Genomic DNA, 27,500 nt, shown 5'->3' with positions numbered 1-27,500 from the left:
TCCGCCTGTACCAGGGCAGTGACACTGAACACCAACCCACCCCCCACAGCTGTCAGGAGAGTAACCGTCCGCCTGTACCAGGGCAGTGACACTGAACACCACCCTCCCCCCCCAACAGCTGTCAGGAGAGTAACCGTCCGCCTGTACCAGGGCAGTGACACTGAACACCACCCTCACCCCCCACAGCTGTCAGGAGAGTAACCGTCCGCCTGTACCAGGGCAGTGACACTGAACACCACCCTCACCCCCCACAGCTGTCAGGAGAGTGACTGTCCGCCTGTACCAGGGCAGTGACACGGAACACCACCCTCCCCCCCAACAGCTGTCAGGAGAGTAACCGTCCGCCTGTACCAGGGCAGTGACACTGAACACCACCCTCCCCCCCAACAGCTGTCAGGAGATTGACTGTCCGCCTGTACCAGGGCAGTGACACTGAACACCACCCTCCCCCCCAACAGCTGTCAGGAGATTGACTGTCCGCCTGTACCAGGGCAGTGACACGGAACACCACCCTCCCCCCCAACAGCTGTCAGGAGATTGACTGTCCGCCTGTACCAGGGTAGTGACACTGAACACCACCCTCCCCCCCCACAGCTGTCAGGAGAGTAACCGTCCGCCTGTACCAGGGCAGTGACACTGAACACCACCCTCCCCCCCACAGCTTTCAGGATAGTAACCGTCCGCCTGTACCAGGGTAGTGACACTGAACACCACCCTCCCCCCCCACAGCTGTCAGGAGAGTAACCGTCCGCCTGTACCAGGGTAGTGACTGTGAACAGCCCTCTCCCCTGAGTGAGGGAGCCCCCTTACCTGTAGATGAGGAACGAGCTCATCGTGATGACGAGGAGGGTCAGACTGCCGACGACGGCCAGGATCTCCAGCACGGTGAACACCCTCCCTGTCAGACAGGCAAAGGAACACTCCAAATCAGTACAACCAGGACGAGAGGGGTTTATCCCAGGGGGGAGCAGAGCGCAGGGAAAGAGGTTCGATCCGATCACTGTCTCCTGGACGGCAAGGTGAGGGGGTAGGGGTTAACGCTCAATCAGAAGGGAGTGAATCTCCAACAGGAGGCAGAGAGAGACCGTCAGCTCATGCTTTGTAAAAGCCCCAGCATCAAATGGTCTTCCATTTGGGGTCCCACGCTTCAGGAAGGACACTGAGACCCTGGGGGCAGAGGGGCAGCGATAGCCTTCCCCCCCCCCCCCCCCCCTGACAGGGGGAACTGGGGGAGCTCAGGCAAAGGGCCGACACGTGGCCGCAGGGCTGAATGGTCTCCTGCCGGCTTGGAGTGACCCCCCCAGAGAGGGACTGCGCCCGGCCGCGCTGGGAATGCTGGTGTCTCACAGAACGTTCCAGAACGTGCACGAGGGGCTGGCGCTCACTGGGGGAAATAGTTAGGAGCAGAGGGTCAACTCATCCACATCAAAGACAGAGGGGGTGAGAGAGAGAGAGTGAGAGAGAGAGTGAGAGAGAGGGGGGGAAAGGAGAGAGAGAGAGAGAGAGAGAGTGAGAGAGAGAGGGGGAAAGGAGAGAGTGAGAGAGAGAGAGAGAGTGAGAGAGAGAGAGGGAAAGGACAGAGGGAGAGAGAGAGAGAGTAAAACAGAGCAAAGATGTAGTGTGTGAGAGAGAGAGGAGTGAGAGAGAGAGAGAGAGAGAGAAAGAGAGAGAGGGTGCCAGGGAGAAGCGTGAGAGAGAGGGTGTGAGAGAGAGAGAGAGGGAAAGGACAGAGAGAGAAAGAGAGAGAGGGTGTGAGGGAAAAGAGTGAGAGAGAGAGACAGAGAGAGAGAGGGAAAGGACAGAGAGAGAGAGAGAGAAAGAGAGAGAGGGTGTGAGGGAGAGAATGAGAGAGAGAGAGGGGGGGAAAGGACAGAGAGAGAGAGAAAGAGAGAGGGAAAGTACAAGAGAGAGAGAAAGAGAGAGAGAGTATGAGGGAGAAGAGTGAGAGAGAGAGAGAGAGGGAAAGGACAGAGAGAGAGAGAGAGAAAGAGAGAGAGGGTGTGAGGGAGAAGACTGCGAGACAGAGACAGACAGAAAGTGAGAACGAGAGAGGGGGAGGGTGCCAAAGGAAGGGTGAAGGCCCACCCCTGGGCTGTACTGTGAACAGACACAGACCTCGCCTGCAGGAAATGCTCTCGTTCTCAAAACCACACCACGGCACATCCTTTGGCACGACGTTCCCAGGCCAGTGAATGGCAACGCCGGGAATGGGACGGATCTTCTTCAGAGTGCCGTTGTACTGAGAGACAACCTGAGGGGGCCACAGGAGAGACAACGGAAATATGTAACATGGTTCAGCTCAGGGCTACGGGGAGAGACACCCACAGACCTTCACATGGACAGAGTCAGCACAGCCCAGAACTGAGGGAGTGGGCCCTGTCGGAGGGTCAGTGCTGAGGGAGTGCTGCACAGTTGGAGGGTCAGTGCTGAGGGAGTGGGCACTGTCGGAGGGTCAGTGCTGAGGGAGTGGGCACTGTCGGAGGGTCAGTGCTGAGGGAGTGGGCACTGTCGGAGGGTCAGTGCTGAGGGAGTGGGCACTGTCGGAGGGTCAGTGCTGAGGGAGTGGGCACTGTCGGAGGGTCAGTGCTGAGGGAGTGGGCACTGTCGGAGGGTCAGTGCTGAGGGAGTGGGGACTGTCGGAGGGTCAGTGCTGAGGGAGTGCCGCACTGTCGGAGGGTCAGTGCTGAGGGAGTGCCGCACTGTCGGGGGGTCAGTGCTGAGGGAGTGGGCACTGTCGGAGGGTCAGTGCGGAGGGAGTGGGCACTGTCGGAGGGTCAGTGCTGAGGGAGTGGGCACTGTCGGGGGGTCAGTGCTGAGGGGATGGGCACTGTCAGAGGGTCAGTGCTGAGGGAGTGGACACTGTCGGGGGGTCAGTGCTGAGGGAGTGCCGCACTGTCGGAGAGTCAGTGCTGAGGGAGTGGGCACTGTCGGAGGGTCAGTGCTGAGGGAGTGGGCACTGTCGGAGGGTCAGTGCTGAGGGATAGGGCACTGTCAGAGGGTCAGAGCTGAGGGAGTAAGCACTGTCGGAGGGTCAGTGCTGAGGGAGTGGGCACTGTCGGAGGGTCAGTGCTGAGGGAGTGCCGCACTGTCGGAGGGTCAGTGCTGAGGGAGTGGGCACTGTCGGAGGGTCAGTGCTGAGGGAGTGGGCACTGTCGGAGGGTCAGTGCTGAGGGAGTGGGCACTGTCGGAGGGTCAGAGTTGAGGGAGTGGGCACTGTCGGAGGGTCAGTGCTGAGGGAGTGGACACTGTCGGAGGGTCAGTGTTGAGGGAATGGGCACTGTCGGAGGGTCAGTGCTGAGGGAGTGGGCCCTGTCGGAGGGTCAGTGCTGAGGGAGTGGGCACTGTCGGAGGGTCAGTGCTGAGGGAGTGGGCCCTGTCGGAGGGTCAGTGCTGAGGGAGTGGGCACTGTCGGAGGGTCAGTGCTGAGGGAGTGGGCCCTGTCGGAGGGTCAGTGCTGAGGGAGTGGGCACTGTCGGAGGGTCAGTGCTGAGGGAAGGGGCACTGTCGGAGGGTCAGTGCTGAGGGAGTGGGCTCTGTCGGAGGGTCAGTGCTGAGGGAGTGGGCTCTGTCGGTGGGTCAGTGCTGAGGGAGTGGGCACTGTCGGAGGGTCAGTGCTGAGGGAGTGCCGCACTGTCGGAGGGTCAGTGCTGAGGGAGTGGGCCCTGTCGGAGGGTCAGTGCTGAGGGCGTGCCGCACTTTCGGAGGGTCAGTGCTGAGGGAGTGGGCACTGTCGGAGGGTCAGTGCTGAGGGAGTGGGCACTGTCGGAGGGTCAGCGCTGAGGGAGCACCGCACTGTCGGAGGGTCAGTGCTGAGGGAGTGGACACTGTCGGAGGGTCAGTGCTGAGGCAGTGGGCACTGTCGGCAGGTCAGTGCTGAGGGAGTGGACACTGTCGGAGGGTCAGTGCTGAGGCAGTGGGCACTGTCGGCAGGTCAGTGCTGAGGGAGTGGTCCCTGTCGGAGGGTCAGTGCTGAGGGAGTGGGCCCTGTCGGAGGGTCAGTGCTGAGGGAGTGCCGCACTGTCGGAGGGTCAGTGCTGAGGGAGTGCCGCACTGTCGGAGGGTCAGTGCTGAGGGAGTGCCGCACTGTCGGGGGGTCAGTGCTGAGGGAGTGCCGCACTGTCGGAGGGTCAGTGCTGAGGGAGTGGGCCCTGTCGGAGGGTCAGTGTTGAGGGAGTGCCGCACTGTCGGAGGGTCAGTGCTGAGGCAGTGGGCACTGTCGGAGGGTCAGTGCTGAGGCAGTGGGCACTGTCGGAGGGTCAGTGCTGAGGCAGTGGGCACTGTCGGAGGGTCAGTGCTGAGGCAGTGGGCTCTGTCGGAGGGTCAGTGCTGAGGCAGTGGGCACTGTCGGAGGGTCAGTGCTGAGGGAGTGGGCACTGTCGGAGGGTCAGTGCTGAGGGAGTGGGCACTGTTGAAGGGTCAGTGCTGAGGGAGTGGACACTGTCGGGGGGTCAGTGCTGAGGGAGTGCCGCACTGTCGGAGAGTCAGTGCCGAGGGAGTGGGCACTGTCGGAGGGTCAGTGCTGAGGGAGTGCCGCACTGTCGGAGGGTCAGTGCTGAGGGAGTGGGCACTGTCGGAGGGTCAGTGCTGAGGCAGTGGGCACTGTCGGAGAGTCAGTGCTGAGGGAGTGGGCACTGTCGGGGGGTCAGTGCTGAGGGAGTGCCGCACTGTCGGAGGGTCAGTGCTGAGGCAGTGGGCACTGTCGGAGGGTCAGTGCTGAGGCAGTGGGCACTGTCGGAGAGTCAGTGCTGAGGGAGTGGGCACTGTCGGGGGGTCAGTGCTGAGGGAGTGCCGCACTGTCGGAGGGTCAGTGCTGAGGCAGTGGGCACTGTCGGAGGGTCAGTGCTGAGGCAGTGGGCACTGTCGGAGGGTCAGTGCTGAGGCAGTGGGCACTGTCGGAGGGTCAGTGCTGAGGGAGTGGGCACTGTTGAAGGGTCAGTGCTGAGGGAGTGGACACTGTCGGGGGGTCAGTGCTGAGGGAGTGCCGCACTGTCGGAGAGTCAGTGCTGAGGGAGTGGGCACTGTCGGAGGGTCAGTGCTGAGGGAGTGGGCACTGTCGGGGGGTCAGTGCTGAGGGAGTGCCGCACTGTCGGAGGGTCAGTGCTGAGGGAGTGCCGCACTGTCGGAGGGTCAGTGCTGAGGGAGTGGGCACTGTCGGAGGGTCAGTGCAGAGGGAGTGGGCACTGTCGGAGGGTCAGTGCTGAGGGAGTGGGCACTGTCGGGGGGTCAGTGCTGAGGGAGTGGGCACTGTCGGGGGGTCAGTGCTGAGGGTGTGCCGCACTGTCGGAGGGTCAGTGCTGAGGGAGTGGGCACTGTTGGAGGGTCAGTGCTGAGGGAGTGCCGCACTGTCGGAGGGTCAGTGCTGAGAGAGTGCCGCACTGTCGGAGGGTCAGTGCTGAGGGAGCGGGCACTGTCGGAGGGTCAGTGCTGAGGGAGTGCCGCACTGTCGGAGGGTCAGTGCTGAGGGAGCGCCGCACTGTCGGAGGGTCAGTGCTGAGCGAGTGGGCACTGTCGGAGGGTCAGTCGTGACCATGTGTACACTGACATGAATTCGGAAGGATCCCACAGTGTGACGGAGGTATTCCTGATCAGGTGGTTTCGGAGACTGAAGCTAAAATCCGGTGTGAGTACTGACCTGGAACGTTCCGAGATCGGGATCGGTCATGTCCCAGAGGGAATAATCATTCTCTCGGTCACCATTCTCATCCATCTTCAGGAACCCAGTCACTCCTACACAATGGAATGGAGTACGAAGTATTCTGTAAGTGTGGAATGGTCAGCTCAATGACCCCACTCCCACTCCCCCCCACAACCCCACCTACCGGACCTTCCATTCCCCCCCCCTGCCCACATTCACACACAGGGACAGAGAGATAACCATGATCAGAGACATAAACAGCCAGTCATTCAGTCACGGTCACTGTCCCATCCACCCACTGCACGGTCAGGGCGAGGTAGACCACAGAGAATATCATTCCACCCCAGCACAGAACCCAGGGTTTCACAGTCTCTCAGTACCCCCTCTCTCAGGGAGATGTCTGTACACTGACTGGTGTCTATCAGTCCCCTCTTTCTCTCTCAGGGAGATATCTGTACACTGACTGGTGACCCTCAGTCCCCTCTTTCTCTCTCAGGGAGATATCTGTACACTGACTGGTGTCTCTCAGTCCCCTCTCTCTCTCAGGGAGATATCTGTACACTGACTGGTGTCTCTCAGTCCCCTCTCTCTCTCTCTCTCTCAGGGAGATATCTGTACACTGACTGGTGTCTCTCAGTCCCCTCTCTCTCTCAGGGAGATATCTGTACACTGACTGGTGTCTCTCAGTCCCCTCTCTCTCTCAGGGAGATATCTGTACACTAACTGGTGTCTCTCAGTCCCCTCTCTCTCTCTGGGAGATATCTGTACACTGACTGGTGTCTCTCAGTTCCCTCTCTCTCAGGGAGATATCTGTACACTGACTGGTGTTTCTCAGTCCCCCCTCTCTCTCTCTCAGGGAGATATCTGTACACTGACTGGTGTTTCTCAGTCCCCTCTCTCTCTCTCAGGGAGATATCTGTACACTGACTGGTGTCTCTCAGTCCACTCTCTCTCTCTCTCTCTCTCTCAGGGAGATATCTGTACACTGACTGGTGTCTCTCAGTCCCCTCTCTTTCTCAGGGAGATATCTGTACACTGACTGGTGTCTCTCAGTCCCCTCTCTCTCTCTGGGAGATATCTGTACACTGACTGGTGTCTCTCAGTCCCCTCTCTCTCTCTCAGGGAGATATCTGTACACTGACTGGTGTCCCTCAGTCCCCCCGCTCTCTCTCAGGGAGATATCTGTACACTGACTGCTGTCTCTCAGTCCCCTCTCTCTCTCGCAGGGAGATATCTGTACACTGACTGGTGTCTCTCAGTCCCCTCGCTCTCTCAGGGAGATATCTGTACACTGACTGGTGTCTCTCAGTCCCCTCTCTCTCTCTCTCTCTCAGGGAGATATCTGTACACTGACTGGTGTCTCTCAGTCCCCTCTCTCTCTCAGGGAGATATCTGTACACTGACTGGTGTCTCTCAGTCCCCCCTCTCTCAGGGAGATATCTGTACACTGACTGGTGTCTCTCAGTCCCCCCTCTCTCTCTCAGGGAGATATCTGTACACTGACTGGTGTCTCTCAGTCCCCTCTCTCTCTCTCAGGGAGATATCTGTACACTGACTGGTGTCTCTCAGTCCCCCCTCTCTCTCTCAGGGAGATATCTGTACACTGACTGGTGTCTCTCAGTCCCCTCTCTCTCTCTCAGGGAGATATCTGTACACTGACTGGTGTCTCTCAGTCCCCTCTCACTCTCTGGGAGATATCTGTACACTGACTGGTGTCTCTCAGTCCCCTCTCTCTCTCTCAGGGAGATATCTGTACACTGACTGGTGTCTCTCAGTTCCCTTTCTCTCTCTCAGGGAGATATCTGTACACTGACTGGTGTCTCTCAGTCCCCCCTCTCTCTCTCAGGGTGATATCTGTACACTGACTGGTGTCTCTCAGTCCCCTCTCTCTCTCTCTCTCAGGGAGATATCTGTACACTGACTGATGTCTCTCAGTCCCCTCTCTCTCACAGGGAGATATCTGTACACTGACTGGTGTCTCTCAGTCCCCTCTCTCTCAGGGAGATATCTGTACACTGACTGGTGTCTCTCAGTCCCCTCTCTCTCTCAGGGAGATATCTGTACACTGACTGGTGTCTCTCAGTCCCCCCTCTCTCTCTCAGGGAGATATCTGTACACTGACTGGTGTCTCTCAGTCCCCTCTCTCTCTCTCAGGGAGATATCTGTACACTGACTGGTGTCTCTCAGTCCCCTCTCTCTCTCGGGGAGATATCTGTACACTGACTGGTGTCTCTCAGTCCCCTCTCTCTCTCAGGGAGATATCTGTACACTGACTGGTGTCTCTCAGTCCCCTCTCTCTCTCAGGGAGATATCTGAACACTGACTGGTGTCTCTCAGTCCCCTCTCTCTCTCAGGGAGATATCTGTACACTGACTGGTGTCTCTCAGTCCCCTCTCTCTCTCAGGGAGATATCTGCACACTGACTGGTGTCTCTCATTCCCCCCTCTCTCAGGGAGATATCTGTACACTGACTGGTGTCTCGCAGTCCCCCCTCTCTCTGGGAGATATCTGTACACTGACTGGTGTCTCTCAGTCCCCCCCTCTCTGGGAGATATCTGTACACTGACTGGTGTCTCTCAGTCCCCTCTCTCTCTCAGGGAGATATCTGTACAATGACTGGTGTCTCTCAGTCCCCTCTCTCTCTCAGGGAGATATCTGTACACTGACTGGTGTCTCGCAGTCCCCTCTCTCTCTCTCAGGGAGATATCTGTACACTGACTGGTGTCTCTCAGTCCCCTCTCTCTCTCTCTGGGAGATATCTGTACACTGACTGGTGTCTCTCAGTCCCCTCTCTCTCAGGGAGATATCTGTACACTGACTGGTGTCTCTCAGTCCCCTCTCTCTCTCAGGGAGATATCTGTACACTAACTGGTGTCTCTCAGTCCCCTCTCTCTCTCTGGGAGATATCTGTACACTGACTGGTGTCTCTCAGTTCCCTCTCTCTCAGGGAGATATCTGTACACTGACTGGTGTCTCTCAGTTCCCTCTCTCTCAGGGAGATATCTGTACACTGACTGGTGTCTCTCAGTCCCCCCTCTCTCTCTCAGGGAGATATCTGTACACTGAGTGGTGTCTCTCAGTCCCCTCTCTCTCTCTCAGGGAGATATCTGTACACTGACTGGTGTCTCTCAGTCCCCTCTCTCTCTCAGGGAGATATCTGTACACTGACTGGAGTCTCTCAGTCCCCTCTCTCTCTCAGGGAGATATCTGTACACTGACTGGTGTCTCTCAGTCCCCCCTCTCTCTCTCTCAGGGAGATATCTGTACACTGACTGGTGTTTCTCAGTCCCCTCTCTCTCTCAGGGAGATATCTGTACACTGACTGGTGTCTCTCTCTCCCCTCTCTCTCAGGGAGATATCTGTACACTGACTGGTGTTTCTCAGTCCCCTCTCTCTCTCAGGGAGATATCTGTACACTGACTGGTGTCTCTCAGTCCCCTCTCTCTCTCTCAGGGAGATATCTGTACACTGACTGGTGTCTCTCAGTCCCCTCTCTCTCTCTCTCTCTCAGGGAGATATCTGTACACTGACTGGTGTTTCTCAGTCCCCTCTCTCTCTCAGGGAGATATCTGTACACTGACTGGTGTCTCTCAGTCCCCTCTCTCTCTCTCTCTCTCAGGGAGATATCTGTACACTGACTGGTGTCTCTCAGTCCCCTCTCTTTCTCAGGGAGATATCTGTACACTGACTGGTGTCTCTCAGTCCCCTCTCTCTCTCTGGGAGATATCTGTACACTGACTGGTGTCTCTCAGTCCCCTCTCTCTCTCTGGGAGATATCTGTACACTGACTGGTGTCTCTCAGTCCCCTCTCTCTCTCTCTGGGAGATATCTGTACACTGACTGGTGTCTCTCAGTCCCCTCTCTCTCAGGGAGATATCTGTACACTGACTGGTGTCTCTCAGTCCCCTCTCTCTCTCAGGGAGATATCTGTACACTAACTGGTGTCTCTCAGTCCCCTCTCTCTCTCTCAGGGAGATATCTGTACACTGACTGGTGTCTCTCAGTTCCCTTTCTCTCTCTCAGGGAGATATCTGTACACTGACTGGTGTCTCTCAGTCCCCCCTCTCTCTCTCAGGGTGATATCTGTACACTGACTGGTGTCCCTCAGTCCCCTCTCTCTCTCTCTCTCAGGGAGATATCTGTACACTGACTGATGTCTCTCAGTCCCCTCTCTCTCACAGGGAGATATCTGTACACTGACTGGTGTCTCTCAGTCCCCTCTCTCTCTCTCAGGGAGATATCTGTACACTGACTGGTGTCTCTCAGTCCCCTCTCTCTCTCGGGGAGATATCTGTACACTGACTGGTGTCTCTCAGTCCCCTCTCTCTCTCAGGGAGATATCTGTACACTGACTGGTGTCTCTCAGTCCCCTCTCTCTCTCAGGGAGATATCTGTACACTGACTGGTGTCTCTCAGTCCCCTCTCTCTCTCAGGGAGATATCTGTACACTGACTGGTGTCTCTCAGTCCCCTCTCTCTCTCAGGGAGATATCTGCACACTGACTGGTGTCTCTCATTCCCCCCTCTCTCAGGGAGATATCTGTACACTGACTGGTGTCTCGCAGTCCCCCCTCTCTCTGGGAGATATCTGTACACTGACTGGTGTCTCTCAGTCCCCCCCTCTCTGGGAGATATCTGTACACTGACTGGTGTCTCTCAGTCCCCTCTCTCTCTCAGGGAGATATCTGTACAATGACTGGTGTCTCTCAGTCCCCTCTCTCTCTCAGGGAGATATCTGTACACTGACTGGTGTCTCTCAGTCCCCTCTCTCTCTCTCAGGGAGATATCTGTACACTGACTGGTGTCTCTCAGTCCCCTCTCTCTCTCTCTGGGAGATATCTGTACACTGACTGGTGTCTCTCAGTCCCCTCTCTCTCAGGGAGATATCTGTACACTGACTGGTGTCTCTCAGTCCCCACTCTCTCTCAGGGAGATATCTGTACACTAACTGGTGTCTCTCAGTCCCCTCTCTCTCTCTGGGAGATATCTGTACACTGACTGGTGTCTCTCAGTTCCCTCTCTCTCAGGGAGATATCTGTACACTGACTGGTGTCTCTCAGTCCCCCCTCTCTCTCTCTCAGGGAGATATCTGTACACTGACTGGTGTTTCTCAGTCCCCTCTCTCTCTCAGGGAGATATCTGTACACTGACTGGTGTCTCTCTCTCCCCTCTCTCTCAGGGAGATATCTGTACACTGACTGGTGTTTCTCAGTCCCCTCTCTCTCTCAGGGAGATATCTGTACACTGACTGGTGTCTCTCAGTCCCCTCTCTCTCTCTCAGGGAGATATCTGTACACTGACTGGTGTCTCTCAGTCCCCTCTCTCTCTCTCTCTCTCAGGGAGATATCTGTACACTGACTGGTGTTTCTCAGTCCCCTCTCTCTCTCAGGGAGATATCTGTACACTGACTGGTGTCTCTCAGTCCCCTCTCTCTCTCTCTCTCTCTCTCAGGGAGATATCTGTACACTGACTGGTGTCTCTCAGTCCCCTCTCTTTCTCAGGGAGATATCTGTACACTGACTGGTGTCTCTCAGTCCCCTCTCTCTCTCTGGGAGATATCTGTACACTGACTGGTGTCTCTCAGTCCCCTCTCTCTCTCTGGGAGATATCTGTACACTGACTGGTGTCTCTCAGTCCCCTCTCTCTCTCTGGGAGATATCTGTACACTGACTGGTGTCTCTCAGTCCCCTCTCTCTCTCTCAGGGAGATATCTGTACACTGACTGGTGTCCCTCAGTCCCCCCGCTCTCTCTCAGGGAGATATCTGTACACTGACTGGTGTCTCTCTGTCCCCTCTCTCTCTCAGGGAGATATCTGTACACTGACTGGTGTCTCTCAGTCCCCTCTCTCTCTCAGGGAGATATCTGTACACTGACTGGTGTCTCTCAGTCCCCTCTCTCTCTCAGGGAGATATCTGTACACTGACTGGTGTCTCTCAGTCCCCCCTCTCTCTCAGGGAGATATCTGTACACTGACTGGTGTCTCTCAGTCCCCCCTCTCTCAGGGAGATATCTGTACACTGACTGGTGTCTCTCAGTCCCCCCTCTCTCAGGGAGATATCTGTACACTGACTGGTGTCTCTCAGTCCCCCCTCTCTCTCTCAGGGAGATATCTGTACACTGACTGGTGTCTCTCAGTCCCCTCTCTCTCTCTCAGGGAGATATCTGTACACTGACTGGTGTCTCTCAGTCCCCTCTCTCTCTCTCAGGGAGATATCTGTACACTGACTGGTGTCTCTCAGTCTCCTCTCTCTCTCAGGGAGATATCTGTACACTGACTGGTGTCTCTCAGTCCCCTCTCACTCTCTGGGAGATATCTGTACACTGACTGGTGTCTCTCAGTTCCCTTTCTCTCTCTCAGGGAGATATCTGTACACTGACTGGTGTCTCTCAGTCCCCCCTCTCTCTCTCAGGGAGATATCTGTACACTGACTGGTGTCTCTCAGTCCCCCCTCTCTCTCTCAGGGTGATATCTGTACACTGATTGGTGTCTCTCAGTCCCCTCTCTCTCTCTCTCTCAGGGAGATATCTGTACAATGACTGATGTCTCTCAGTCCCCTCTCTCTCACAGGGAGATATCTGTACACTGACTGGTGTCTCTCAGTCCCCTCTCTCTCTCTCAGGGAGATATCTGTACACTGACTGGTGTCTCTCAGTCCCCTCTCTCTCTCGGGGAGATATCTGTACACTGACTGGTGTCTCTCAGTCCCCTCTCTCTCTCAGGGAGATATCTGTACACTGACTGGTGTCTCTCAGTCCCCTCTCTCTCTCAGGGAGATATCTGTACACTGACTGGTGTCTCTCAGTCCCCTCTCTCTCTCAGGGAGATATCTGTACACTGACTGGTGTCTCTCAGTCCCCTCTCTCTCTCAGGGAGATATCTGCACACTGACTGGTGTCTCTCATTCCCCCCTCTCTCAGGGAGATATCTGTACACTGACTGGTGTCTCGCAGTCCCCCCTCTCTCTGGGAGATATCTGTACACTGACTGGTGTCTCTCAGTCCCCCCCTCTCTGGGAGATATCTGTACACTGACTGGTGTCTCTCAGTCCCCTCTCTCTCTCAGGGAGATATCTGTACAATGACTGGTGTCTCTCAGTCCCCTCTCTCTCTCAGGGAGATATCTGTACACTGACTGGTGTCTCGCAGTCCCCTCTCTCTCTCTCAGGGAGATATCTGTACACTGACTGGTGTCTCTCAGTCCCCTCTCTCTCTCTCTGGGAGATATCTGTACACTGACTGGTGTCTCTCAGTCCCCTCTCTCTCAGGGAGATATCTGTACACTGACTGGTGTCTCTCAGTCCCCTCTCTCTCTCAGGGAGATATCTGTACACTAACTGGTGTCTCTCAGTCCCCTCTCTCTCTCTGGGAGATATCTGTACACTGACTGGTGTCTCTCAGTTCCCTCTCTCTCAGGGAGATATCTGTACACTGACTGGTGTCTCTAAGTTCCCTCTCTCTCAGGGAGATATCTGTACACTGACTGGAGTCTCTCAGTCCCCTCTCTCTCTCAGGGAGATATCTGTACACTGACTGGTGTCTCTCAGTCCCCCCTCTCTCTCTCGCAGGGAGATATCTGTACACTGACTGGTGTTTCTCAGTCCCCTCTCTCTCTCAGGGAGATATCTGTACACTGACTGGTGTCTCTCTCTCCCCTCTCTCTCAGGGAGATATCTGTACACTGACTGGTGTTTCTCAGTCCCCTCTCTCTCTCAGGGAGATATCTGTACACTGACTGGTGTCTCTCAGTCCCCTCTCTCTCTCTCAGGGAGATATCTATACACTGACTGGTGTCTCTCAGTCCCCTCTCTCTCTCTCTCTCTCAGGGAGATATCTGTACACTGACTGGTGTTTCTCAGTCCCCTCTCTCTCTCAGGGAGATATCTGTACACTGACTGGTGTCTCTCAGTCCCCTCTCTCTCTCTCTCTCTCAGGGAGATATCTGTACACTGACTGGTGTCTCTCAGTCCCCTCTCTTTCTCAGGGAGATATCTGTACACTGACTGGTGTCTCTCAGTCCCCTCTCTCTCTCTGGGAGATATCTGTACACTGACTGGTGTCTCTCAGTCCCCTCTCTCTCTCTGGGAGATATCTGTACACTGACTGGTGTCTCTCAGTCCCCTCTCTCTCTCTCTGGGAGATATCTGTACACTGACTGGTGTCTCTCAGTCCCCTCTCTCTCAGGGAGATATCTGTACACTGACTGGTGTCTCTCAGTCCCCTCTCTCTCTCAGGGAGATATCTGTACACTAACTGGTGTCTCTCAGTCCCCTCTCTCTCTCTCAGGGAGATATCTGTACACTGACTGGTGTCTCTCAGTTCCCTTTCTCTCTCTCAGGGAGATATCTGTACACTGACTGGTGTCTCTCAGTCCCCCCTCTCTCTCTCAGGGTGATATCTGTACACTGACTGGTGTCTCTCAGTCCCCTCTCTCTCTCTCTCTCAGGGAGATATCTGTACACTGACTGATGTCTCTCAGTCCCCTCTCTCTCACAGGGAGATATCTGTACACTGACTGGTGTCTCTCAGTCCCCTCTCTCTCTCTCAGGGAGATATCTGTACACTGACTGGTGTCTCTCAGTCCCCTCTCTCTCTCGGGGAGATATCTGTACACTGACTGGTGTCTCTCAGTCCCCTCTCTCTCTCAGGGAGATATCTGTACACTGACTGGTGTCTCTCAGTCCCCTCTCTCTCTCAGGGAGATATCTGTACACTGACTGGTGTCTCTCAGTCCCCTCTCTCTCTCAGGGAGATATCTGCACACTGACTGGTGTCTCTCATTCCCCCCTCTCTCAGGGAGATATCTGTACACTGACTGGTGTCTCGCAGTCCTCCCTCTCTCTGGGAGATATCTGTACACTGACTGGTGTCTCTCAGTCCCCCCCTCTCTGGGAGATATCTGTACACTGACTGGTGTCTCTCAGTCCCCTCTCTCTCTCAGGGAGATATCTGTACAATGACTGGTGTCTCTCAGTCCCCTCTCTCTCTCAGGGAGATATCTGTACACTGACTGGTGTCTCTCAGTCCCCTCTCTCTCTCTCAGGGAGATATCTGTACACTGACTGGTGTCTCCCAGTCCCCTCTCTCTCTCTCTGGGAGATATCTGTACACTGACTGGTGTCTCTCAGTCCCCTCTCTCTCAGGGAGATATCTGTACACTGACTGGTGTCTCTCAGTCCCCTCTCTCTCTCAGGGAGATATCTGTACACTAACTGGTGTCTCTCAGTCCCCTCTCTCTCTCTGGGAGATATCTGTACACTGACTGGTGTCTCTCAGTTCCCTCTCTCTCAGGGAGATATCTGTACACTGACTGGTGTCTCTCAGTCCCCCCTCTCTCTCTCTCAGGGAGATATCTGTACACTGACTGGTGTTTCTCAGTCCCCTCTCTCTCTCAGGGAGATATCTGTACACTGACTGGTGTCTCTCTCTCCCCTCTCTCTCAGGGAGATATCTGTACACTGACTGGTGTTTCTCAGTCCCCTCTCTCTCTCAGGGAGATATCTGTACACTGACTGGTGTCTCTCAGTCACCTCTCTCTCTCTCAGGGAGATATCTGTACACTGACTGGTGTCTCTCAGTCCCCTCTCTCTCTCTCTCTCTCAGGGAGATATCTGTACACTGACTGGTGTTTCTCAGTCCCCTCTCTCTCTCAGGGAGATATCTGTACACTGACTGGTGTCTCTCAGTCCTCTCTCTCTCTCTCTCTCTCAGGGAGATATCTGTACACTGACTGGTGTCTCTCAGTCCCCTCTCTTTCTCAGGGAGATATCTGTACACTGACTGGTGTCTCTCAGTCCCCTCTCTCTCTCTGGGAGATATCTGTACACTGACTGGGGTCTCTCAGTCCCCTCTCTCTCTCTGGGAGATATCTGTACACTGACTGGTGTCTCTCAGTCCCCTCTCTCTCTCTCAGGGAGATATCTGTACACTGACTGGTGTCCCTCAGTCCCCCCGCTCTCTCTCAGGGAGATATCTGTACACTGACTGCTGTCTCTCAGTCCCCTCTCTCTCTCGCAGGGAGATATCTGTACACTGACTGGTGTCTCTCAGTCCCCTCGCTCTCTCAGGGAGATATCTGTACACTGACTGGTGTCTCTCAGTCCCCTCTCTCTCTCAGGGAGATATCTGTACACTGACTGGTGTCTCTCAGTCCCCTCTCTCTCTCAGGGAGATATCTGTACACTGACTGGTGTCTCTCAGTCCCCTCTCTCTCTCAGGGAGATATCTGTACACTGACTGGTGTCTCTCAGTCCCCCCTCTCTCTCAGGGAGATATCTGTACACTGACTGGTGTCTCTCAGTCCCCCCTCTCTCAGGGAGATATCTGTACACTGACTGGTGTCTCTCAGTCCCCCCTCTCTCTCTCAGGGAGATATCTGTACACTGACTGGTGTCTCTCAGTCCCCTCTCTCTCTCTCAGGGAGATATCTGAACACTGACTGGTGTCTCTCAGTCCCCTCTCACTCTCTGGGAGATATCTGTACACTGACTGGTGTCTCTCAGTCCCCTCTCTCTCTCTCAGGGAGATATCTGTACACTGACTGGTGTCTCTCAGTTCCCTTTCTCTCTCTCAGGGAGATATCTGTACACTGACTGGTGTCTCTCAGTCCCCTCTCTCTCTCTCAGGGTGATATCTGTACACTGACTGGTGTCTCTCAGTCCCCTCTCTCTCTCAGGGAGATATCTGTACACTGACTGATGTCTCTCAGTCCCCTCTCTCTCACAGGGAGATATCTGTACACTGACTGGTGTCTCTCAGTCCCCTCTCTCTCTCTGGGAGATATCTGTACACTGACTGGAGTCTCTCAGTTCCCTCTCTCTCAGGGAGATATCTGTACACTGACTGGTGTCTCTCAGTCCCCCCTCTCTCTCTCTCAGGGAGATATCTGTACACTGACTGGTGTTTCTCAGTCCCCTCTCTCTCTCAGGGAGATATCTGTACACTGACTGGTGTCTCTCTCTCCCCTCTCTCTCAGGGAGATATCTGTACACTGACTGGTGTTTCTCAGTCCCCTCTCTCTCTCAGGGAGATATTTGTACACTGACTGGTGTCTCTCAGTCCCCTCTCTCTCTCTCAGGGAGATATCTGTACACTGACTGGTGTCTCTCAGTCCCCTCTCTCTCTCTCTCTCTCAGGGCGATATCTGTACACTGACTCGTGTTTCTCAGTCCCCTCTCTCTCAGGGAGATATCTGTACACTGACTGGTGTCTCTCAGTCCCCTCTCTCTCTCTCTCTCTCTCAGGGAGATATCTGTACACTGACTGGTGTCTCTCAGTCCCCTCTCTTTCTCAGGGAGATATCTGTACACTGACTGGTGTCTCTCAGTCCCCTCTCTCTCTCTGGGAGATATCTGTACACTGACTGGTGTCTCTCAGTCCCCTCTCTCTCTCTGGGAGATATCTGTACACTGACTGGTGTCTCTCAGTCCCCTCTCTCTCTCTCTCTCTCTCTGGGAGATATCTGTACACTGACTGGTGTCTCTCTGTCCCCTCTCTCTCTCTCAGGGAGATATCTGTACACTGACTGGTGTCTCTCAGTCCCCTCTCTCAGGGAGATATCTGTACACTGACTGGTGTCTCTCTGTCCCCTCTCTCTCTCTCAGGGAGATATCTGTACACTGACTGGTGTCTCTCAGTCCCCTCTCTCAGGGAGATATCTGTACACTGACTGGTGTCTCTCAGTCCCCGCTCTCTCTCTCTGGGAGATATCTGTACACTGACTGGTGTCTCTCAGTCCCCTCTCTCTCTCTCTCTCTCAGGGAGATATCTGTACACTGACTGGTGTCTCTCAGTCCCCCCTCTCTCTCAGGGAGATATCTGTACACTGACTGGTGTCTCTCAGTCCCCTCTCTCAGGGAGATATCTGTACACTGACTGGTGTCCCTCAGTCCCCGCTCTCTCTCTCTGGGAGATATCTGTACACTGACTGGTGTCTCTCAGTCCCCTCTCTCAGGGAGATATCTGTACACTGACTGGTGTCTCTCAGTCCCCCCTCTCTCTCTCAGGGAGATATCTGTACACTGACTGGTGTCTCTCAGTCCCCTCTCTCTCTCTCAGGGAGATATCTGTACACTGACTGGTGTCTCTCAGTCCCCTCTCTCTCTCTGGGAGATATCTGTACACTGACTGGTGTCTCTCAGTTCCCTTTCTCTCTCTCAGGGAGATATCTGTACACTGACTGGTGTCTCTCAGTCCCCCCTCTCTCTCTCAGGGTGATATCTGTACACTGACTGGTGTCTCTCAGTCCCCTCTCTCTCTCTCTCTCAGGGAGATATCTGTACACTGACTGGTGTCTCTCAGTCCCCTCTCTCTCTCAGGGAGATATCTGTACACTGACTGGTGTCTCTCAGTCCCCTCTCTCTCTCAGGGAGATATCTGTACACTAACTGGTGTCTCTCAGTCCCCTCTCTCTCTCTGGGAGATATCTGTACACTGACTGGTGTCTCTCAGTCCCCTCTCTCTCAGGGAGATATCTTTACACTGACTGGTCTCTCTCAGTCCCCCCTCTCTCTCTCTCAGGGAGATATCTGTACACTGACTGGTGTCTCTCAGTCCCCTCTCTCTCTCAGGGAGATATCTGTACACTGACTGGTGTCTCTCTCTCCCCTCTCTCTCAGGGAGGTATCTGTACACTGACTGGTGTTTCTCAGTCCCCTCTCTCTCTCAGGGAGATATCTGTACACTGACTGGTGTCTCTCAGTCCCCTCTCTCTCTCTCTCTCTCTCTCTCAGGGAGATATCTGTACACTGACTGGTGTCTCTCAGTCCCCTCTCTTTCTCAGGGAGATATCTGTACACTGACTGGTGTCTCTCAGTCCCCTCTCTCTCTCTGGGAGATATCTGTACACTGACTGGTGTCTCTCAGTCCCCTCTCTCTCTCTCTCTCTCTCAGGGAGATATCTGTACACTGACTGGTGTCTCTCTGTCCCCTCTCTCTCTCTCAGGGAGATATCTGTACACTGACTGGTGTCTCTCAGTCCCCTCTCTCTCTTTCAGGGAGATATCTGTACACTGACTGGTGTCTCTCAGTCCCCTCTCTCTCTCTGGGAGATATCTGTACACTGACTGGTGTCTCTCAGTCCCCTCTCTCTCTCTCTCAGGGAGATATCTGTACACTGACTGGTGTCTCTCAGTCCCCTCTCTCAGGGAGATATCTGTACACTGACTGGTGTCTCTCAGTCCCCGCTCTCTCTCTCTGGGAGATATCTGTACACTGACTGGTGTCTCTCAGTCCCCTCTCTCTCTCTCTCTCAGGGAGATATCTGTACACTGACTGGTGTCTCTCAGTCCCCCCTCTCTCTCAGGGAGATATCTGTACACTGACTGGTGTCTCTCAGTCCCCTCTCTCAGGGAGATATCTGTACACTGACTGGTGTCTCTCAGTCCCCGCTCTCTCTCTCTGGGAGATATCTGTACACTGACTGGTGTCTCTCAGTCCCCTCTCTCAGGGAGATATCTGTACACTGACTGGTGTCTCTCAGTCCCCCCTCTCTCTCTCAGGGAGATATCTGTACACTGACTGGTGTCTCTCAGTTCCCTCTCTCTCTCTCAGGGAGATATCTGTACACTGACTGGTGTCTCTCAGTCCCCTCTCTCTCTCTGGGAGATATCTGTACACTGACTGGTGTCTCTCAGTCCCCTCTCTCTCTCTCTCTCAGGGAGATATCTGTACACTGACTGATGTCTCTCAGTCCCCTCTCTCTCACAGGGAGATATCTGTACACTGACTGGTGTCTCTCAGTCCCCTCTCTCTCTCTCAGGGAGATATCTGTACACTGACTGGTGTCTCTCAGTCCCCTCTCTCTCTCGGGGAGATATCTGTACACTGACTGGTGTCTCTCAGTCCCCCCTCTCTCTGGGAGATATCTGTACACTGACTGGTGTCTCTCAGTCCCCCCCTCTCTGGGAGATATCTGTACACTGACTGGTGTCTCTCAGTCCCCTCTCTCTCTCAGGGAGATATCTGTACAATGACTGGTGTCTCTCAGTCCCCTCTCTCTCTCAGGGAGATATCTGTACACTGACTGGTGTCTCTCAGTCCCCTCTCTCTCTCTCAGGGAGATATCTGTACACTGACTGGTGTCTCTCAGTCCCCTCTCTCTCTCTCAGGGAGATATCTGTACACTGACTGGTGTCTCTCAGTCCCCTCTCTCTCTCTCTGGGAGATATCTGTACACTGACTGGTGTCTCTCAGTCCCCTCTCTCTCAGGGAGATATCTGTACACTGACTGGTGTCTCTCAGTCCCGTCTCTCTCTCAGGGAGATATCTGTACACTAACTGGTGTCTCTCAGTCCCCTCTCTCTCTCTGGGAGATATCTGTACACTGACTGGTGTCTCTCAGTCCCCTCTCTCTCAGGGAGATATCTGTACACTGACTGGTGTCTCTCAGTCCCCCCTCTCTCTCTCTCAGGGAGATATCTGTACACTGACTGGTGTTTCTCAGTCCCCTCTCTCTCTCAGGGAGATATCTGTACACTGACTGGTGTCTCTCAGTCCCCTCTCTCTCTCTCAGGGAGATATCTGTACACTGACTGGTGTCTCTCAGCCCCCTCTCTCTCTCTCTCTCTCTCAGGGAGATATCTGTACACTGACTGGTGTTTCTCAGTCCCCTCTCTCTCTCAGGGAGATATCTGTACACTGACTGGTGTCTCTCAGCCCCTCTCTCTCTCTCTCTCTCAGGGAGATATCTGTACACTGACTGGTGTCTCTCAGTCCCCTCTCTTTCTCAGGGAGATATCTGTACACTGACTGGTGTCTCTCAGTCCCCCCTCTCTCTCTCTCAGGGAGATATGTGTACACTGACTGGTGTTTCTCAGTCCCCTCTCTCTCTCAGGGAGATATCTGTACACTGACTGGTGTCTCTCTCTCCCCTCTCTCTCAGGGAGATATCTGTACACTGACTGGTGTTTCTCAGTCCCCTCTCTCTCTCAGGGAGATATCTGTACACTGACTGGTGTCTCTCAGTCCCCTCTCTCTCTCTCAGGGAGATATCTGTACACTGACTGGTGTCTCTCAGCCCCCTCTCTCTCTCTCTCTCTCTCTCAGGGAGATATCTGTACACTGACTGGTGTTTCTCAGTCCCCTCTCTCTCTCAGGGAGATATCTGTACACTGACTGGTGTCTCTCAGCCCCCTCTCTCTCTCTCTCTCTCTCTCAGGGAGATATCTGTACACTGACTGGTGTCTCTCAGTCCCCTCTCTCAGGGAGATATCTGTACACTGACTGGTGTCTCTCAGTCCCCGCTCTCTCTCTCTGGGAGATATCTGTACACTGACTGGTGTCTCTCAGTCCCCTCTCTCTCTCTCTCTCAGGGAGATATCTGTACACTGACTGGTGTCTCTCAGTCCCCCCTCTCTCTCAGGGAGATATCTGTACACTGACTGGTGTCTCTCAGTCCCCTCTCTCAGGGAGATATCTGTACACTGACTGGTGTCTCTCAGTCCCCGCTCTCTCTCTCTGGGAGATATCTGTACACTGACTGGTGTCTCTCAGTCCCCTCTCTCAGGGAGATATCTGTACACTGACTGGTGTCTCTCAGTCCCCCCTCTCTCTCTCAGGGAGATATCTGTACACTGACTGGTGTCTCTCAGTTCCCTCTCTCTCTCTCAGGGAGATATCTGTACACTGACTGGTGTCTCTCAGTCCCCTCTCTCTCTCTGGGAGATATCTGTACACTGACTGGTGTCTCTCAGTCCCCTCTCTCTCTCTCTCTCAGGGAGATATCTGTACACTGACTGATGTCTCTCAGTCCCCTCTCTCTCACAGGGAGATATCTGTACACTGACTGGTGTCTCTCAGTCCCCTCTCTCTCTCTCAGGGAGATATCTGTACACTGACTGGTGTCTCTCAGTCCCCTCTCTCTCTCGGGGAGATATCTGTACACTGACTGGTGTCTCTCAGTCCCCCCTCTCTCTGGGAGATATCTGTACACTGACTGGTGTCTCTCAGTCCCCCCCTCTCTGGGAGATATCTGTACACTGACTGGTGTCTCTCAGTCCCCTCTCTCTCTCAGGGAGATATCTGTACAATGACTGGTGTCTCTCAGTCCCCTCTCTCTCTCAGGGAGATATCTGTACACTGACTGGTGTCTCTCAGTCCCCTCTCTCTCTCTCAGGGAGATATCTGTACACTGACTGGTGTCTCTCAGTCCCCTCTCTCTCTCTCAGGGAGATATCTGTACACTGACTGGTGTCTCTCAGTCCCCTCTCTCTCTCTCTGGGAGATATCTGTACACTGACTGGTGTCTCTCAGTCCCCTCTCTCTCAGGGAGATATCTGTACACTGACTGGTGTCTCTCAGTCCCGTCTCTCTCTCAGGGAGATATCTGTACACTAACTGGTGTCTCTCAGTCCCCTCTCTCTCTCTGGGAGATATCTGTACACTGACTGGTGTCTCTCAGTCCCCTCTCTCTCAGGGAGATATCTGTACACTGACTGGTGTCTCTCAGTCCCCCCTCTCTCTCTCTCAGGGAGATATCTGTACACTGACTGGTGTTTCTCAGTCCCCTCTCTCTCTCAGGGAGATATCTGTACACTGACTGGTGTCTCTCAGTCCCCTCTCTCTCTCTCAGGGAGATATCTGTACACTGACTGGTGTCTCTCAGCCCCCTCTCTCTCTCTCTCTCTCTCAGGGAGATATCTGTACACTGACTGGTGTTTCTCAGTCCCCTCTCTCTCTCAGGGAGATATCTGTACACTGACTGGTGTCTCTCAGCCCCTCTCTCTCTCTCTCTCTCAGGGAGATATCTGTACACTGACTGGTGTCTCTCAGTCCCCTCTCTTTCTCAGGGAGATATCTGTACACTGACTGGTGTCTCTCAGTCCCCCCTCTCTCTCTCTCAGGGAGATATGTGTACACTGACTGGTGTTTCTCAGTCCCCTCTCTCTCTCAGGGAGATATCTGTACACTGACTGGTGTCTCTCTCTCCCCTCTCTCTCAGGGAGATATCTGTACACTGACTGGTGTTTCTCAGTCCCCTCTCTCTCTCAGGGAGATATCTGTACACTGACTGGTGTCTCTCAGTCCCCTCTCTCTCTCTCAGGGAGATATCTGTACACTGACTGGTGTCTCTCAGCCCCCTCTCTCTCTCTCTCTCTCTCTCAGGGAGATATCTGTACACTGACTGGTGTTTCTCAGTCCCCTCTCTCTCTCAGGGAGATATCTGTACACTGACTGGTGTCTCTCAGTCCCCTCTCTCTCTCTCTCTCTCTCAGGGAGATATCTGTACACTGACTGGTGTCTCTCAGTCCCCTCTCTTTCTCAGGGAGATATCTGTACACTGACTGGTGTCTCTCAGTCCCCTCTCTCTCTCTGGGAGATATCTGTACACTGACTGGTGTCTCTCAGTCCCCTCTCTCTCTCTGGGAGATATCTGTACACTGACTGGTGTCTCTCAGTCCCCTCTCTCTCTCTCTCTCTCTCTCAGGGAGATATCTGTACACTGACTGGTGTCTCTCTGTCCCCTCTCTCACTCTCAGGGAGATATCTGTACACTGACTGGTGTCTCTCAGTCCCCTCTCTCTCTCTCAGGGAGATATCTGTACACTGACTGGTGTCTCTCAGTCCCCTCTCTCTTTCTGGGAGATATCTGTACACTGACTGGTGTCTCTCAGTCCCCTCTCTCTCTCTCTCAGGGAGATATCTGCACACTGACTGGTGTCTCTCAGTCCCCTCTCTCAGGGAGATATCTGTACACTGACTGGTGTCTCTCATCCCCGCTCTCTCTCTCTGGGAGATATCTGTACACTGACTGGTGTCTCTCAGTCCCCTCTCTCTCTCTCTCTCAGGGAGATATCTGTACGCTGACTGGTGTCTCTCAGTCCCCTCTCTCTCTCTCAGGGAGATATCTGTACACTGACTGGTGTCTCTCAGTCCCCTCTCTCTCTCTGGGAGATATCTGTACACTGACTGGTGTCTCTCAGTCCCCTCTCTCTCTCAGGGAGATATCTGTACACTGACTGGTGTCTCTCAGTCCTCTCTCTCTCTCAGGGAGATATCTGTACATTGACTGGTGTCTCTCAGTCCCCTCTCTCTCTCGGGGAGATATCTGTACACTGACTGGTGTCTCTCAGTCCCCTCTCTCTCTCTCAGGGAGATATCTGTACACTGACTGGTGTCTCTCAGTCCCCTCTCTCTCTCTGGGAGATATCTGTACACTGACTGGTGTCTCTCAGTCCCCTCTCTCTCTCTCAGGGAGATATCTGTACACTGACTGGTGTCTCTCAGTCCCCTCTCTCAGGGAGATATCTGTACACTGACTGGTGTCTCTCAGTCCCCTCTCTCTCTCTCAGGGAGATATCTGTACACTGACTGGTGTCTCTCAGTCCCCTCTCTCTCTCTCTAACTGTTACCTCTGTCTCTCACTGGGAGATAAATGTACACTCATCTGGAGGATTGATTTTCGGCTGGTTACCCTGAAAGGTTCGGTTCCACATCTGCTGGGTAATGGCTACCCCATTCCTGGTGGTCCCTCCTGCAGCCAGGGTCTCGTTCAGAGCGTGTGCATAGAGCATAATCCCATCATAGAACGCTCCCGCAATGTAGTTCATCTGGAGGAGGCAGAAAGCAGCAGTGATCAGGCTGGCCTTATCACAGAGTTCCCCGGGGTATTGATACGGCCTGACAGATACTCCGGGGAAGTGACAGGTCAGAGTGCACTCAGCACTGACCCTCCGACAGGGCCCACTCCCTCAGCACTGACTCTCCGACAGGGCCCACTCCCTCAGCACTGACTCTCCGACAGGGCCCACTCCCTCAGCACTGACCCTCCGACAGTGCGGCACTCCCTCAGCACTGACCCTCCGACAGTGCCCACTCCCTCAGCACTGACCCTCCGACAGTGCCCACTCCCTCAGCGCTGACCCTCCGACAGTGCCCACTCCCTCAGCACTGACCCTCCGACAGGGCCCACTCCCTCAGCACTGACCCTCCGACAGGGCCCACTCCCTCAGCACTGACCCTCCGATAGTGCGGCACTCCCTCAGCACTGACCCTCCGACAGTGCCCACTCCCTCAGCACTGACCCTCCGACAGTGCCCACTCCCTCAGCACTGACCCTCCGACAGGGCCCACTCCCTCAGCACTGACCCTCCGACAGTGCCCACTCCCTCAGCACTGACCCTCCGACAGTGCGGCACTCCCTCAGCACTGACCCTCCGACAGTGCCCACTCCCTCAGCACTGACCCTCCGACAGTGCCCACTCCCTCAGCACTGACCCTCCGACAGGGCCCACTCCCTCAGCACTGACCCTCTGACAGTGCCCACTCCCTCAGGACTGACCCTCCGACAGGGCCCACTCCCTCAGCACTGACCCTCCGACAGTGCCCACTCCGTCAGCACTGACCCTCCGACAGTGTGGCACTCCCTCAGCACTGACCCTCCGACAGTGCCCACTCCGTCAGCACTGACCCTCCGACAGTGTGGCACTCCCTCAGCACTGACCCTCCGACAGTGCCCACTCCGTCAGCACTCACCCTCCGACAGTGCCCACTCCCTCAGCACTGACCCTCCGACAGTGCCCACTCCGTCAGCACTCACCCTCCGACAGTGCCCACTCCCTCAGCACTGACCCTCCGACAGTGCGGCTCTCCCTCAGCACTGACCCTCCGACAGTGCCCACTCCCCCAGCACTGACCCTCCGACAGTGCGGCTCTCCCTCAGCACTGACCCTCCGACAGTGCCCACTCCCTCAGCACTGATCCTCCGACAGTGCGGCACTCCCTCAGCACTGACCCTCTGACAGTGCCCACTCCCTCAGGACTGACCCTCCGACAGGGCCCACTCCCTCAGCACTGACCCTCCGACAGGGCCCACTCCCTCAGCACTGACCCTCTGACAGTGCCCACTCCCACAGGACTGACCCTCCGACAGGGCCCACTCCCTCAGCACTGACCCTCCGACAGGGCCCACTCCCTCAGCACTGACCCTCTGACAGTGCCCACTCCCTCAGGACTGACCCTCCGACAGGGCCCACTCCCTCAGCACTGACCCTCCGACAGTGCCCACTCCGTCAGCACTGACCCTCCGACAGTGCGGCACTCCATCAGCACTGACCCTCCGACAGTGCCCACTCCGTCAGCACTGACCCTCCGACAGTGCCCACTCCGTCAGCACTGACCCTCCGACAGTGCCCACTCCGTCAGCACTCACCCTCCGACAGTGCCCACTCCCTCAGCACTGACCCTCCGACAGTGCCCACTCCGTCAGCACTCACCCTCCGACAGTGCCCACTCCCTCAGCACTGACCCTCCGACAGTGCGGCTCTCCCTCAGCACTGACCCTCCGACAGTGCCCACTCCCCCAGCACTGACCCTCCGACAGTGCGGCTCTCCCTCAGCACTGACCCTCCGACAGTGCCCACTCCCTCAGCACTGACCCTCCGACAGTGCCCACTCCCTCAGCACTGACCCTCCGACAGTGCCCACTCCCTCAGCACTGACCCTCTGACAGTGCCCACTCCCTCAGCACTGAAGGCTGGACTCTGTGTGGACAGGGAGGGTAACCGTGTGTCCCTCTGCGAGTGGACTGGGTGAGCAGGGGACTGTGACCGGACTGGTATATAGTCCGATGCCCTCGAACCGCCCTGGACTTTGACCTCGCGGTGACTCACCAGGCTATCGACGATGGTGAAATTGAAATACTGCCTGGCGTAGAGTTTGAGATCGTGCAGAAACTGTTGGTATTCCCAGTTGTCAGGCTCCCTCAACGTTATAACCAGGACGGCCTGTCAGAGGGGAACACAACAGGTGGGAGACACAATTGGAGAAATTCTGCAACTTACTCACTCAACCATTGCCCTGCCCCGAATCATCCAATCCGGATAACTCCCCATCGGTCATAATCCTGACCCATCGATTAATTCCAACAGGAATTCAGGGGAAGTAATATCTTTACTGAGTGCCTGGCAGGATGTGGAACCTCTCCAACTGTGTGAGGACAGAGTTACTGAAATAACCACACAGGCTGGTATCCTGTCACCCTGTATGTCCACAGGTGAGAGTCCCTGACACTGAGCCAACCTCCTCAGACTGAGCAGAGCCTCTGACTGGACCAGGCCAACAGCCCCAACCAGGGAACTCAGATTCTTAAAGGTCCACTTGGCGGACCTTCCAAACACTTCAGGGGCATTGACAGAGGGAGCTGGATCGGGGGACACCAACACACACACACACACCACACACACACACACACACACACACACACCACACACACACACACACACCACACACACACACACACACACACCACACACACCACACACACACATACACACACCACACACACACATACACACACACACACACCACACACACACACACACACACACACACACATACACACCACACACCACACACACACATACACACACCACACACACACATACACACACACACACACACACACACACACACACCACACACACACATACACACACCACACACACACATACACACCACACACACCACACACACACATACACACACCACACACACACATACACACCACACACACCACACACACACACACACCCCACACACACACACCACACACACCACACACACACCACACACACACACACACCACACACCCACACACACATATACACACACACCACACACACCACACACCCACACACACATATACACACACACCACACACACACACCACACACACCACACACACACACACACCCACACACACCCCTCCCACACACAAACACCCCCCACACACACCCCACACAAACCCACACCCCACACACACACCCCACACACACACCCACACACACACCCCACACACACACCCTACACACACACACCCACACACACGCCCCACATACACCCCACACACACAAACACCCCCCACACACGC

The 27,500-nt window shown here is 55.1% G+C and overlaps 1 protein-coding gene across 2 annotated transcripts in view; it reads right to left on the bottom strand.

The window, feature by feature from the left end:
• LOC140453943 (atrial natriuretic peptide receptor 1-like) overlaps positions 1-27,500 on the bottom strand; it is a 132,998-nt gene that overhangs the window by 89,606 nt on the left and 15,892 nt on the right. For both annotated transcript variants that reach the window (XM_072548812.1, XM_072548811.1), the window contains exons 3-7: positions 26,242-26,355; positions 24,045-24,180; positions 5,633-5,727; positions 2,116-2,251; positions 811-898 (exon numbers count right to left, since the gene is read on the bottom strand). In XM_072548812.1, coding sequence (XP_072404913.1) covers positions 811-898; positions 2,116-2,251; positions 5,633-5,727; positions 24,045-24,180; positions 26,242-26,355 — 569 coding nt within the window. The remainder of the gene's footprint in view (positions 1-810; positions 899-2,115; positions 2,252-5,632; positions 5,728-24,044; positions 24,181-26,241; positions 26,356-27,500) is intronic.

This window comes from Chiloscyllium punctatum, chromosome 28, assembly GCF_047496795.1.
Source record: "Chiloscyllium punctatum isolate Juve2018m chromosome 28, sChiPun1.3, whole genome shotgun sequence".
NCBI classification, from domain to species: domain Eukaryota; kingdom Metazoa; phylum Chordata; class Chondrichthyes; order Orectolobiformes; family Hemiscylliidae; genus Chiloscyllium; species Chiloscyllium punctatum.
This window is presented reverse-complemented; position numbering and strand designations above follow the sequence as displayed.